General features: G+C 41.3%; 1 protein-coding gene across 1 annotated transcript in view; it reads right to left on the reverse strand.

Annotated features, from left to right (window-relative positions):
• Window positions 1-16,322, reverse strand: part of LOC129671070 (uncharacterized) — a 111,611-nt gene that overhangs the window by 15,678 nt on the left and 79,611 nt on the right. The window contains exons 20-21 of the mRNA XM_055599704.1: window positions 14,669-14,894; window positions 3,796-3,990 (exon numbers count right to left, since the gene is read on the reverse strand). Coding sequence (XP_055455679.1) covers window positions 3,796-3,990; window positions 14,669-14,894 — 421 coding nt within the window. The remainder of the gene's footprint in view (window positions 1-3,795; window positions 3,991-14,668; window positions 14,895-16,322) is intronic.

Raw genomic sequence — 16,322 nt, forward strand, 5'->3', positions numbered from 1 at the left:
TTCTTTCTTTCTTTCTTTCTTTCTTTCTTTCTTTCTTTCTTTCTTTCCTTCCTTCCTTCCTTCCTTCCTTCCTTCCTTCCTTCTCTCTCTCTCTCTCTCTCTTTCTTTCTTTCTTTCTTTCTTTCTTTCTTTCTTTCTTTCTTTCTTTCTTTCTTTCTTTCCTTTTTTGCCTCTTGCTCTCTTGGCTGCTGCTCCTGGTTCTCCTCCCTCCCTCTTCCCTACCCTCTTTTCCTCAAATGGCCTGGCTCAGTCCAGACACATGTGGCTATGTCCACTCTGGACTTTGCAGACATCCCTGCCTCTGGCTGTAATAAATCTTCTCCACCATAGATGCCCCTAGGAACAGTCATGTTTTTCTTTAAAAAAAATTTTTTTTTCATTCAGAAACGCTTATACCAAATGAAGCAAATGCTTCTTCTACTCATATGTGGCTCCCAGCTTTGAATCATTAATTTTGTGTTAGGCTTGGAGTACATGTGGAAGTCAGGCAAGATACCTCTGGGGGAAGTGCTTAAGGGAGGGGTGGCGGTAGACTATAAGAAAGGTTTATGTCTATTTTTTAAAAGATATAATAAAGCTTTGAACTTTTGTCCCAATAAATCATTTGAAATATTTTTTCTTTTTATTATTATTATTAATTACACTTTATTCACTTTGTATCCCCCCATAAGCCCCTACCTCCTCCTCCCCTCCCGATCCCACCCTACCTCCCCGTTCTGCATGCATGCTCCTCCCCATGTCCACTGATAGGGGAGGTCCTTCTCTCCTTCCTTCTGATCTTAGTCTATCAGATCACATCAGGAATGGCTGCATTGTCTTCTTCTGTGGCCTGGTAAGGTTGCTCCCCCCTCAGGGGGAGGTGATCAAAGAGCAGGTCAATCAGTTTATGTCAGAGGCAGTCCCTTTTCCCATTATTATGTAACCCACTTAGACACTAAACTGCCATGGATTATATCTGCACAGGGATTCTAGGATATCTCCATGAATAGTCCTTGGTTGGAGTATGAGTCTTTGGGAAGTTCCCTGTGTTCAAATTTTCTGGTTCTGTTGTTCTCCTTGTGGAGTTCCTGTCCTCTCCAGCTCTTGCTATTTCCCACTTCTTACATAAAATTCCATTCACTCTGCCTGCCAATTGGCCATCAGGCTCAGCATCTGTTTTGATAGTCTGCAGGGCAGAGGCTTTCAGATGCCCTCTGTGGCAGGTTCCTAGGTTGTTTCCTGTTTTCTTCTTCTTCTGATGTCCATCCTCTTTGCCTTTCAGGATGGGGATTGAGCGTTTTAGTTAGGGTCCTCTCTTTTGCTTAGTTTGTTTAGATGTACCGATTTTAGTGGGTTTATCCTATGTTGTATGTTTATATGAGTGAGTATATACCGTGTGTGTCTTTTTGCTTCTGGGACAACTCACTCAGGATGATCCTCTCAAGGTCCCACCATTTACCTGCAAATTTCATGATTTCCTTATTTTTCATTGCTGAGTAATACTCCATTGTATAGATGTACCACAATTTCTGCATCCATTCTTCAGTTGAGGGGCATCTGGGCTGTTTCCAGCTTCTGGCTATTACAAATAAAGCTGCTACAAACATGTTTGAGCAAATGTCCTTTTTGTGTACTTGAGCCTCTTTTGGATATATGCCTAGGAGTGGTATGGCTGGATCTTGAGGAAGCGCTATTCCTAGTTGTCTGAGAAAGCACCAGATTGATTTCCAGAGTGGCTGTACAAGTTTACATTCCCACCAGCAGTGCAACCTCTCCAGCATGTGTTGTCACTTGAGTTTTTCATCTTGGCCATTCTGATGGGTGTAAGGTGAAATCTCAGGGTTGTTTTGATTTGCATTTCCCTAATGGCTAATGAGGTTGAGCATTTCTTTAAGTGCTTCTCTGCCATTCGATATTCCTCTACAGAGAATTCTCAAATATTAATCATGAAAATCTTTAGTGTCGAAGTCTTGGCACAAACACTAACAAGCCCAACAGTGTCTCTAAGGGACCCGACAGGAGTCTGGGGGTGGGGGTGGAGCTAAGGTTGGAGCTGAGGATCTTCTCATCTTCTCATCACATCAGGATGCTCTTTCACTCAGGTGTTGTCACATGGAAAGCTGGTCCTCATTCTTTCATATTTCAGGTCACCTCTGATCTAAAGCCTTCTGTGATTCCCCGTTACCATCACCACTAAGCTCAACTTCCTTCTCCTGGTGTCCGTAGCCTGCTCTCACTCTCCGGACTTCTGCCAGTCGCTTACCAGCTGAAATAGCCTCTCTGTGTCGGCTTCTTCCAATACATCCTTCAATGCCTATTCCAGCTCGTCCTCCACGCAGATATTTCCATTCTGCAGGGATAGCGTTGTTCCTCTTCTGACTCCTCAAACAGCGAGTCTGAGTCTCTCGTTCAGTCCTGAGCTCACCCCACCTGCCCAGAAGCCTGCCTAGAAGCCCCTCGATGCCCAGCACACGCAGAGTTTTCGAGAATTTGTTCTCTGCCCATAGAAGGCCAGAGAGTTTTACCAGATATCTACAGTGAACAGACCCCTGAGTGCTGGGGGTCAGACTGAAGAAGTAGCTCTGTCCCAAAAGGTCAGTGCTGTGTCTGGAAGGCACAGAGGCAACAGCAAATTACATGGTAGCAGATCTTAGAAAGCGCAGCAGAGGGCAGCAAAGGCATGAGTTTGTTCCTGTGTCTCCCACCTTACTGTGGGAGAAAAGAGTAGACCACAGAGTACTTACGAGTCACTGACCCTCCTCTCAGGCCCTGGTCTTTCTGGAGGGACCTCATAGTAGGTTTGAAATGAGGAAGACAGGCGTTCCATCCTTCACGTTCCCTGAAAAGTTTCCAGTCCCCAGCTGAGTCTCAGTTTGCCGGTCCTGGGTTGGGGATATTTCTCTGGGAGCCTGTTGGTCCTTAGGGAGCTGAAAGCTGACCTGTTAACCTTTATCTCCTCAACTCTCTGAATGTGGGCTTGGGGCTTCAGGAGAGACATCCAGCCAAATTCCTAGGCCATGTCAATCCTGCACCCGAGAACTCCAGCCTGTAAACCCCATAGATGCTTTCTAGGGCTTCGGGGTTTAGGTTTCCATCTGCGCATCTCATCCGGGACTCTCAGGCCTGAGCTTGACCCCATCTAGCCCTGGCAGTTTCTTGAACCCAGGAGTGGACAATAAGGACAGAAGGCAGGTAGTGTTATGTAGGAGCCACGGCAATATCTCACCACCACCTGCACATTCCAGAGCAGCTTTGTTTACGGTTTTGATGGGGAACAGATTCTCTCCTACCCAGTAACTTTCTGCCTTGTGAAAGCTCAGGAGAGAGTCTTCACCAGTTCGAAGGTTGGTAACTCAAACCTGGGCTCAATAGCCTCACCATCTATAAGAAACAAGCTTCCGTTCTTTATACATTATTGTGCCTCAGACAGTTTGTGAGAGAAACACAAACAGACTATGACGGTTGCCAGTACCAAACTCAGAAACAATTGCTTGCCAGCGTTCTCCAAAAGTGGCGAGCAATCAAACCCCAAGGTTTCGCTGTTGCTGTGGCAAAGGCGGAAATGGCTCACTTTCTGGAAAAGAGCTTCATTTCATTCCATCCTTGAATACCAGAACGAGAGAAAACACTGACAAACACAGTGAAAGAATAACTCAGATAAACAGAATAAATCTCTTAACACGTTTTCCTCCTTTCCTTCTCTTTTTTCCACTCCCCCACCTCCCCTGACTCCAGAGCATCAAGTGTAACCCAACAGTCCCCCTGACTGGCTCTTATTGGGTGCTAAGTGCCCAGCTGGTAGGGCTTCCTTCTTACCTTGGATTCTTCAAAGGTCTCCACGAGGCAGTCTTCAGGACCACACGTGATGAGTGAGCAGATGGCAGCACCTCCTTTCTCCGTGGGTCCCTTAAAGTCATGCTTACTCCTGCTGCATCTTCCTGCTCCTCTCTCTGGCTTCTCAGAGCCCTCCTGCACTCTGTGAAACCTGGTGCTTTCAATCACAAGCTGATCCTTTCAAACGACAGAGCTCAAGGAGTCACATCCATCCGCCCGTCACCTTGCTTCTAAGGTATGCGCCTGAATCCCGACTTTGATGCACACACATACAGTGAACATGCAAACCCAGTGAACAGACCTCAGATCAGTCGGCAGCAGCTTCCCACAAGAAGATGAAAATGTTCTCTGCCTTGTAAATACATCATTACTGGATACTTGAAACGTGGCCTAAGACAAGTTTCAGAGTGAATCGTTTTATTCACTTAAATAATGTAAGTACAGACATCTGTGTAGCGACTTGGACACTGGATGAAAAGGGTCTAGAGTCTTAAAATGGCATACGTTCTTGTCCCTGGTTGTAGTTCTGTGGTCACTAACTGGATACAAGGGCCAAGCATTGAGTCCCTGGAGACAGTAACAGTGATGTCAAAATCGAGGGCCACATGAATCCAAGCAGGGCTCAGAAAATACTATTCAGAGGCTGGGAAGCGACACACTTCTTTCACAAGCCGACTTCCATCCTCCGGACTTTAGAGTCGGCACTGATACCTGGGTTAGTACAAAAGGCTAGGGTAGATTCAGAGTGGAACCCCTCCATGCACTTCTAGCCTACCAGGTATTCGTCAGGCAGTCCTGGGAGCTAAGAACTAAGATGAGCTGTTAGGCATCAGCTCAAATAGAAGAGACAGTGAAGAGGACACATGCCAGCCCTTGCAGTGGCCAGTCAGGGTCAGGATCTCACCATCTATGAAAGGGAGGTCGTAGTTTTGGAAATGATGAAAAACAGTGACACTGGCAATTGGGGCATACATGTCTACTGAAACATAGACGCACTAAAACTCACACACTCACAAACTGTGCGGGTTCACACGCGGACACCCTACTCTATGCATGCCTTCTCATTGCACCTAAGGGGCACAGTTATTTTGCAGCAAATGGACATAACCCTTTATCTAGGGGGGTGATCATTTATTTCTTCCCCTGCTTGTCTAAGGAGTGAAGATATTAGGTTGGGGTGAGTGTTGAAGGAATCCATTTGCATAACTTTTGTATTGGATGAGCTTTCTCTATTTGTTCTTATTTTCTGTCTAGAAAATTGTCTGTTATTTATTGCGCTGGGCATACGGAAATGGTAGACTATACTCACAGACATGCTCACAGTCGCTGCAGGTAGACTCACACACAGATACCCCTTTGCCCTAAGGATTAGGAATCCACACGGCCGCAATAACTTCCCACCTGTAGGAAATGCTCTAGCTCTTCACTGGTCCAGCACTTTGACTTTTTGAAACCGATAACTAGTGCACACGAAGTTGTGAAAGAAATGCTTTTTTTTTTTTGTTTTTGTTTTTCATTTGGAGGAGGCAGGAATAGGGAAAGAATGGTTCTTGGGTTTGGCCCCAACATTATATGCATGCATGACTATTAACTACAGCATCGAATAAAAAAAATCAACCGGCAGGTCTTAGCATGTATGTTACAGTCCTTTATCATCTACATCCTGAGCACATATCACACACATAACCCCTCATTTCCACAAAAGACTATTTCATAGATATTTCTATTTTGTCATTGTTCTTGTGCTAGCTCAAATCTAAATTCAATATAGGGATTTGTACTGTTTCAAAACTAAACAAAACATTGGCGTGTGGCTCTAATAATAGAAGTCTGCAGCTTGTGATTTGCTGAGAAAGCAGGAAAAAAAACCTGCTAATCCATGCAACCATGCAAGAAAACAACCTTCTTAACTCTGAAAGGACCTTAGCTTTTCTCCGGGGAATAGGAGCAATCTTGGAGCAGCACAGACTAAAAGTAATTAATTTTATATTGCCCACTATTCAAATCCAAGCAACGACTTTGTATTTTTTTCCTAATTCAATTTCCTTTACTTGGCTATACAAAAACAGCAATCGGTCCAAACCTTAAATTCTTCAATTAAAAATGCCCTTAATCCAGGTAAAATTATCCAATCATATTTATTTATTCAGGCAATTGAACTTCTCTTTCCAAGTGACACTGAGTAACTACTACTCAGCTAGGTTTTAGTTGGACCTTGGGTGGGGATTAATTATATTTCCTATTTCATTTGCAGAATGTCTGCCCTTTCCTCCGTGCATGCCAGTTACACATGTCAACTTCCACTCTGCTCCAGCGTCTCATTTCGTACTGATTTCTCCATCACCCGAGACCATCTCAAGAGCCTGCCAGAGGCTCAGGGCATGCGCAGGGGCCTCAGGCCAGCCATCCCCTTGCCTGCTGTGCCTTGTGGACATTGACTTTCTGGACAGGGAAGGGACGAGGCAGGCAGATGTGGGAGAAGTATTTGTCTCTGTCTCTGGTGGTCTTGCCTCTTGGACTCTGCCTGCCCAGCAGTTCTTTCACTTCCTGGCATCTGCAGTAGCCAGGAGTGGGTCCTGTCTGCATCACCAGTCACACGCAGGTCATCTCCTTGAGGAGCCTGCTTTTCTCACCGCAGTATTCCTTTGCCTGCCCACGAGCCCAGCAGTATGGAGAAACAGAGCTCACCAAGAGTGGCAAAGGGCTGGCTGTTCTAGGGATACAGGAGTGGGATGGGGAAGGACAGGACAATCTAGGCTTGTTTAGTGCTCCCTTTCTCTTCCCTGTGGCAGCACAGCCCCCTCAGGAATAACTAACCAAGAGCGGAAAGGAAGACAGGTTAATAAATGAAGAATAATTAGAAACATTCACGCTTTCGCACCTTTTATTTTATGTGTGCAACAAAGGTATTTAAGGTAGAATTTATTCGCTGAACAAAGAGAATTGAAGCCATTTGTTGTTTATGATAACTTATTTCAGAAGTGATTAATTTTACACATTTTGAAAATACACCTCCTTTATCTTCTCTAGTGGTGGCCATTATACAACTCTTGCCATACCTGCAAAAATTCAAATAATATTTATGAGACTTCTGATAAATAAGAAATATCATTACAAGAATGAGGCTCAGAAAATGGCATTTATTTTTGGTATAAGAGAGGAGTGGAAGGTAGAGGAGACTGTCAGAAGAAGTAAGTTATGCTGGAAAATGCTATATTGAGACCTAATTATGTTCATGTTAATTAAAAACATATAAAGTTGGAAAAGGAAAATGTGACCTTTGGATAATCCTTTTAGGGAATTTCCTGTACTTGGAGAATAGTCTGAACGTCATCACCTAAGTCAAATCAGATAAATGTAATTATGCTTAGAGGAGTAGATTATATGTGGAATGTTGCTAAGACTGAGTCAAAACTGCAATTAACATTTGCATACTTTTAACACAGTATATTGGGGATGTGGCTTCATTATTTTAGTACAAATCTTAATCAACTCAACTCTTACTTTATTCCAAGTATACTACTTTATGATTCTTAGCAAAAATATGCCCTTAAAGAAAACATAATCTGATTGTTTTACCTTAATGAACTTTACTTTAGAGAAACATTCAATTTTTTACCTTCAGAAAATTACTAATTTAACATCTGCAGTGTGACCAATTTTCAAAATATTAAATACACAAAGGAAGAAACTATAATGGCATAAAAAACTATACTGCTGGAAAAATATTTAAAATATTATTCCATCAGTATTATGATCAAAAGTTTCAACAATAAATTTACTTTAATAGTAAGAGAAATACCACCTAGAGTCACAAGCAAAATTTGAATTTTTTTACTTTGTGACTTTCTCATATGGAAAAGAATAAGCAGTGCTTTTACAAGAACTTTGATACCTTCCCACTAGACTGAGCACATTTATTCTCTTAGTTGTGAAATGTGAGAAAGTGATTTAAACCACACCGTAAAGAGAGAAGAGAAAAAGAAGGGGTTTGGCACACATGCTTTTCCTCATATATAAACCCAATGGCAGCTTCATTAGCTTCAAAGTGCCAATCATGGGGTTAAGGGGAGACTTTTTTTTTTTTTTTTTACAGTTTATTAACTTTGTATCCCAGCTGTATCCTGCTCCCTTATTCCCTCCCAGTCCCACCCTCCCTCCCTCACCTCCTCCCTGCCCCCTTCCAAGTCCACTGATAGGGGAGGACCTCTTCTCCTTTCATCTGACCCTCCTTTATCAGGTATCTTCAGGACTGGCTGCAAAGTCCTCCTCTGTGGCCTACCAGGGCTGCTCCTCCCTCGGGGTGGAGGGAGGGAGGGAGGTCAAAGAACCAGCCATTGAGTTTATGTCAGAAATAGAAGGGCCTGGGAAGATGTCATGTAGACTCTAAGAGATCATAGATGCCAACCCAGACTACTATAACCAGCAAAGCTTTCAATTAACAAAGATGGAGAAAACAAAATATTCCATGATAAAACTAAGCTTAAACAATATCTACACAGCAACCCAACTCTATAGAAGATACTAGTAGGAAAACTCCAATCCAAAAAAATTAACTGCACCCAAGAAAACACAGAATATACATAATTTCACAATCAAAAATTAAAAGAAAACAAGCAATGAACCACCACCAACTCCACAATAAAAGGAACAAACATCCATTTGTCACTATTATCTATCAACACCAATGGACTCATCTCTCCAATAAAAAGACACAAACTAACAGAATGGTTGTGGAAACAGGATCCAAAATTCTGCTGCATCCAGAAAACACACTTCTGCAACAAAGATAAACACTACCTCAGAGTAAAGGGCTGGAAAAAATGTTTTTCACGCAAACAAGACCCAGAAAACAAGCTGGGATAGCTATCCTAATATCTAATAAAATAGACTTTCAACCAAAAGTAATCAAAAAAGATGAAAAGGGGCACTTCATTCTCATCAAAGGAAAAATACACCAGGAGGACATCACTATTCTGAATATCTATGCCCCAAATACAAGAGCACCTGCATTTGTAAATGCAACATTATTAAAGCTTAAATCACACATCGAACCCAACACCTTAATAGTGGGAGACTTCAACACTCCACTCTCACCAAGGGAAAGATCTAGACAGAAGCTAAATAGGCATATAATGGCACTTACAGAGGTCTTAAATCAAATGGACCTAATAGATGTCTACAGAACTTTTCACCCAAATTAAAAAAGAATATACCTCCTTTTCAGCACCTCACAGGACCTTCTCAAAAATTGACCATATACTTGGGCCCAATGCAAACCTCAACAGATACAAAAAGATTGAAATAATCACTTGTATCCTATCAGACCACCATGGCCTAAAACTAGACCTCAACAACAACAGTAATAGCAAAAAGTCTACAAACACATGGAAACTAAACAACTCTCTACTCAATATCAGCTTGGTCAGGGAAGAAATGAAAAAAGAAATTAGAGACTTCCTAAAATCCAATGAAAATGAAGACACAACTTACCCAAACTAATGGGACACAATGAAAGCAGTGCTAAGAGGAAAGTTCATAGAACTAAGTGCCTCCAGAAAGAAGTTTGAGACATCTCATATAAGCAACTTAATGAGACACCTAAAAGCCCTAGGAAAAAAAGAAGCAAACACACCGAAAAAGAGTAGACAATTGGAAATAATCGAACTCTGAGCTGAAATCAATGAATTAGAAACAAACAAACAAAGAAACAACAACAACAACAACAACAACAAAAAACAATTCAAAGAATCAATGAAACCAAGAGCTGGTTCTTTGAGAAAAATCAATGAAATAGATAACCTTTAGCCAAACTAACTAAAAGGCAGAGAGAAACTATCCAAATCAGCAAAATCAGAAATGAAAAGAGGAACCAAACAACAGACACTGAGGAAATCAAAAAAATCATTAGGTCGTACTACAAAAGCCTATATGCCACAAAATTTGAAAATCTAAATGAAATCAACAATTTTCTTGATAGATTTCATTTACCAAAATTCAATCAAGATCAGGTAAATAGATTAAATATTCCTATATCCCCCAAGGAAATAGAAGCAGTCATCAATAGTCTCCCTTCCAAAAAAAAAAAAAAAAAAAGCCCAGGGCCAGATGTTTTCAGTGCAGAATTCTACCAGGCCTTCTAAAAAGAGCTAACTCCAATTCTCTTCAAACTATTTCACAAAATAGAAATAAAAGGAACATTACCAAACTCATTCTGTGAAGCCACAGTCACCTTGATACCTAAACCACACAAAGACCCAACAAAAAAAGAGAACTTCAGACCTATCTCTCTTATGAACATTGATACAAAAATACTCAATAAAATACTTGCAAACCAAATCCAAGAACACATAAAAGATATCATTCACCATGACTAAGTAGGCTTCATCCCAGGCATGCAAGGATGGTTCAATATACAGAAATCCATCAATGTAATCCACCATATAAACAAACTGAAGGAGAAAAACCACATGATCATCTCCTTAGATGCCGAAAAAGCATTTGATAAAATCCAACACCCATTTAAAGTCTTAGAGAGATCAGGGATAAAAGGCACATATCTGAACATAGTAAGGACAATATACAGCAAGCCTATAGCCAACATCAAACTAAACAGAGAGAAACTTAAATCAATCCCACTGAAATCAGCGACCAGGCAAGGCTGCCACTCTCTCCATATCTCTTCAACACAGTAATTGAAGTCCTTGCTAGAGCAATAAGACAATTAAAGGAGATCAAGGGTTACAAATTGGAAAGGAAGAAGTCAAAGTATCACTATTTGCAGATGATATGATAGTATACATGAGTGACCCCAAAAATTCAACCAGAAAACTCCTTCAGCTGATAAACACCTTCAGGAAAGTGGCTGGATACTAAAGTAACTCAAAATAAAACAACCAGTAGCCCTCCTGTTTACCAAAGACAAAAGGGCAGAGAAAGAAATTAGGGAAACTACACCCTTCACAATAGCCACTAATAACATTAGGTACCTTGGTGTGACTCTAACCAAGTAAGTGAAAGACATATTTGAAAAACAAAAACAAACAAACAAAAAAAAAAACCCTTCACCTATCTGAAGAAAGAAATTGAAGAAGATGGAAAGATCTCCCGTGCTCATGGTTCAGGAGGATTAACATAGTGAAAATGGCCATCCTGCCAAAAGCAATCTACAGACTCAATGCAATTCCCATCAAAATACCAACACAATTCTTTACAGACCTTGAAAGAACAATCTTCAATTTCATATGAAAAAACAAAAACCCTAGAATTGTTAAAACAATCCTGTACAATAACAGATCGTCTGGAGGTATCTCCATTCCTGATCTCAAGCTGTCCTACAGAGCAATAGTAATAAAAACTGCATGGTACTGGCATAGAAACAGAATGGTGGATCAATAGACTCAAATAGAAGAGCCAGAAATAAACCCATATACCTACAGATACTTGATTGCCAAAAATTCAAAACCATACAATGGAAAAAGAACAGCATCTTCAACAAAGAGTGCTGGTCTAACTGGATGTCTACATGCAGAAAAATGCAAATAGATCCATATTTATCACCCTGCACAAAACTAAGATTCATGTGGATAAAAGACTTCAACATAAAACCAGACACACTAAATTTGTTAGAAGAAAAGTGGGGAAGAGTCTTGAACTTACTGGCACAGGAGACAACTTCCTAAACAGAACACCAACAGCAGAGGCTCTAAGGTTAACACAAACAATAAATGGGACTTCATGAAACTTAAAATCTTCTGTAAAGGAAAGGACACTGTCATCAGAGCAAAACACAGCCTACAGACTGGGAAAGGATCTTACCAACCCTACATCTGACAGAGGGGTAATATCCAGAATATTCTAAGAACTCCAGAAGTTAAAAAGCAACAAATCAAGTAATCCAATTAAAAAATGGGGTACAGAGATAAACAGAGAATTCTCAATAGAGGAATATCAAATGGCAGAGAAGCACTTAAAGAAATGCTCAATGTCCCCAGTCATCAGGAAAATGCAAATCAAAACAACCCTGAGATTTCACCTTTCATCCATCGGAATGGCCAAGATCAAAAACTCAAGTGACAATACATGCTGGATAGGATGTGGAGAAAGGGGAACCCTCCTCCACTGCTGGTGGAATGTAAACTTGTACAACCACTTTGGAAATCAATCTGCCACTTTCTCATACAATTAGGAACAGTGCTACCTCAAGATCCAGCTATAATACTCCTAGGCACATATCCAAAATATGCTTAAGTATACAACAAGCACATTTGCTCAACCATGTTTGTAGCAGTTTTATTCATAATAGCCAGAACCTGGAAACAACTCAGATGTTCCTCAACAGAGGAATGGATATGGAAATTGTTGTACACTTACACAATGGAATATTGCTCTGCAAGTAAAAAATCATGAAATTTGCAGTCAAATGCAGGAACTAGAAAAGATCATCCTGAGTGAGGTATCCCAGGAGCAGAAAGACACACATGGTATATACTCACTTATAAGTGAATATTAGGCATATAATATAGGATAAACATACTAAAATCTGTACACCTAACAAAGCTAAGCAAGAAGGAGGACCTGGGTAAGATGATCACTCCTTACTCAGAAAGACAAACAGGACAGCATTGGAAGTGGGAGAAAACAGGAAACAGGACAGAAGCCTACCACAGAGGGCCTCTGAAAGACTCTACCCAGCAGGGTATCAAAGGAGATACTGAGACTCATGGTCAAACTTTGGGCAGAGTGCAGGGAATCTTATGAAAGAAGGGGGAGATAGAAAGACCTGGAGGGGACAGGAGCTCTACAAGGAGAGCAACAAAACTAAAAAAATCTGGGCACAGGGGTCTTTTTTTCAGTCTGATATTCCAACCAAGGACCATGCATAGAAATAACCTATAATTCCTGCAGAGATGTAGCCCATGGAAGTTCAGTCTCCAAGTGGGTTCCCTAGTAATGGGAACAGGGACTATCTCTGACATGAACTCAGTGCCTGGCTCTTTGATCACCTCCCCTTGAACTCAGTGGTAGGCTCTCTCATCAGAAGGAGGTGCAGCCTTACAAGGCCACAGAGGAAGACAATGCAGCCAGTCCTGATGAGACCTGAGAGGCTAGGATCAGATGGAAGGGGAGGAGGACCTCCCCTATCAGCGGACTGGGGGAGGAGCATGGGAGGTGATGAGGGAGGATAGCATTGGGAGGAGAAGAGGGAGAGGTCTACAGCTGGGATACATAGTGAATAAACTGTAAGTAATAAAAAATAAATCAAGTTAAAAAAGAATGTGTCTGGATGTGAGCAGCAACCCTTTGGCACTGAGTTGGCTCCCTCAGTCAACTGGGAAACTGCCCAGTGATTGTCAAGTTTTATTTCTTAGTGCTGCTACCAAAACAATGAAAACAAAATTAGCTACTTGAGATCTAGTTGAAGTGTTAGTACATTTGTTTATTTTTTCCCTTTGAAGACATTCACTTGTAAAACTTATTAGGAAATTTTACACTCATTTTTTTCTTCTCTAATTTTTACAAAGATGAAAGGTAGGTAAGAAAAAGTTGAATCTCTAGTTAATAATAATAATAATAATAATAATAATAATAATAATAATAATATTTTAGTATTATTATAACATTTTCTGTCATTGAAAAGATCCTGAAAAATAGAGATCACTTTTACTGATTGAAATATGTTTTAGTAAAAGTATAAACAGAATAAAAAATTATTTTTAAATGTTTCTACAAATCACTATTTTGGTTTTGTGAATCACTCTGGATCAACAATTGTTTCAATAGTAGATATTCATCTCAAACTGTGTTCTCTTATACACTCTGCAAGTGACAGACTGTGAAAAATACTTTTATTATAACTCCAAAGGATATGGAGACAGCATGGAATCACCCAGGAGACTGTGGATAGGAGAAATAGAATTCATGTTTTTGAGGAAGTAGCAATTGAAAGGTGTTATATAACTTAGCTTTGCTCTCGGTCCCTCGTGTGAGAACAAGGTACAGGAGCTTAATAAACTGCACTGTGAAACATCATCTTGGTTTAAGAGAATAACCTTCATGATAATAAAGAGTGTGCAGCAGAAACCAACATGTGGTAATTAAAACAGAAATTAAAGAAATATTCTTCATTTTTGTTTGACTTTGTAGGTATGGACCCTTCATAAAAAGTATTCCTCTCAGATTGCCTCATATTTGAAGCATCCACCAGGGATGTGGTGCCATACACCTTTGATCCCAGCACTCAAGAGGTAGAGGCAGGCGGATCTCTGGGAGTTCCAGGCTGGACTGTTCTTTAGAGCTAGCTTCAGGATAGCTGGGACTACACAGAGAGACCCTATCTGGAAAAACCAAAATAAGATAAAATACAATCATCAATGGGAAAAAAAAAATACTGAAGCGTCCGCCAAACAAGCGTTTAGATGATGAACTTGGGTTGCTGGAGGAACACCCTTACCCTTAAGACTGAACCTGAACCTGAGCTAAACCAAAGTTACTTAGGAGCCAGTCCCTTTCTAAGTCTGCCTGTGATCACAGGAGAAAAACAAAAACAAAAACAAACAAACAAAAACAAACAAAAAAACACAACAAAACTAGCTTGTAAAATTAATCGTGCTATAGCTTTTAAAGAGTGTTCAGAATGTTTTTGTACTTACATCTATTGACTCAAATTAAGAAAAGGTTACTTGCTGAAAGTGAGAGCATCAAGGGTTTAAAAATGTATAAAAATTAGTTTTCCTTCCACATTAACAGACAATTGTGAGATTAATTTAAGATGAGTAAACTCTGTCACCAAATTAAGAGAGAAGAATTTTGACAGATATCTGAAGCCACAATCAAGGAGCAGAGCGCCGCTGACCCTGCAGAGGTAGTTATCCAGGCTTTCCACGAAGTGCCACGGCCTCGAGCTTGGCATCACGGCGGGTTCTCTTTGAGCGATGCCTCCGCTGTGTCCCACACCGTTGCAGAGGCGTTCTGTAGCAAACCTCGGGGCAGGGCTTGTCGCCCCTGTGTTTGGGACAGAACCATAAGGCTCCATTTTCTCAAAGTTCTTCCTCATGGCTTCATCTTGCCTGACCTTAGACCTGTGAAGAGCACGAATGAACACATAAGTGCCTCATTTTCCCATGAAGGACCCCCTAAACATGGTAAAAGAGCAAATGAATTTCCCACCAAACAACGTCTGAACGCTGTGAATGTGTCAGATAAGTCCTGTGTGCAGTCACGATTTAAAGCTGAACTGGAAAGGATTCTAGTTCCGGATTCCAAACTAAAAAGAGAATCAGACAGTGGAGGAGGCAGAAAAATGGCTGTCACTGATGTGCAGCTTAGCAGGCTAACCCTGCTGGAATGGCTCTATGGCAAAAGTTTTGATGGTGTTATTAGAAACACTCGGAATTGCCAAGGAGCTGCCTGGATGATGTGTGGAATAACTTCCTTCCTTATAGCAGGAGCTAAAACCAACTAAAAGCGACTTCTCAGACAGCTCATCCCGTGTTCAGCAAGTCACCATGGACAGGGCCAGCCATCCTGTCTCCACACAGCCCTCCCAGTGAACACGGCATTTGTGCTTTTCTTCACCTTCACGAGAAGTTTTTTCTTCACGAGAAAAAACTTCTTCAGCTTTTCTTCACGAGAAGTTAACCTCTCGTGACTTCACACAGCACAGAGAACCTTAGGAAGATCATCTGTCTGTACAACCTCTCTAGTGGTAACACCAAGCAAGGAGACCAACAAAGCCAACAAATCTGGGCCCAGGGGAGCCTGCAAGAAGAGACTGATGCACCGACTAAGGATCATGTATGGAGAGGACCTAGACCCCCTGCTTAGAGGAAGCCCATAGGCTCCTCAGGCTCCATGTGGGTTCCCTAGTAAGGGGAGCAGGAGTTATCTCTTACATACACTTGGTTGCCTGCTCTTTGATCACTTCCCCCTGACGGGGGTGGGGGTTGGGGGTGGGGAGGGTGGAAGTGCGCCAGGCCTCAGAGGAAAAGGATGAGACTTGATAGGCTAGGGTCAGATGGTCAGAGAGGAGGGCTCCCCCTTTCTGTGGACTAAGGGAAGGGGGTAGGCAGAGGAGGGAGGGAGGGTGGGCATGGGAGGAGATGAGAGAGGGGGCTACAATTGGGCTATAAAGTGAATAAATTATAAAAAATAAAAATTCAAAAAGAAAATCAATTAAGTGCTAGAATGTGGCCTGGGTATAGCAATATCACTACTTGACCCCCTGGGCTTAAGTAGCATACTCTAATGATAGTTAAAACTATTAACTTAAAAATTCCTGGGTGTCCTGATTTTTACAATAGGATAGTCCCTAAAAGATACAGTATACAGATATTGCGGGTGTGGGGCGGAGAAGTGCAACACACTCTTGGAAAACAATAGAAACTACTTTAGGTATCTTAAAAAACATCATTTTCCATAATTATATTCTCTAGCTTGATTTCACCTCGTTCAGTCTTATGAAGGTCTTTCACTGATAATTACTCATCAGTTACAAATTACGGACATTA

The sequence above is a fragment of the Psammomys obesus genome, unplaced genomic scaffold (genome assembly GCF_907164565.1).
Source record: "Psammomys obesus unplaced genomic scaffold, mPsaObe1.curated_primary_1811, whole genome shotgun sequence".
Classification (NCBI taxonomy): domain Eukaryota; kingdom Metazoa; phylum Chordata; class Mammalia; order Rodentia; family Muridae; genus Psammomys; species Psammomys obesus.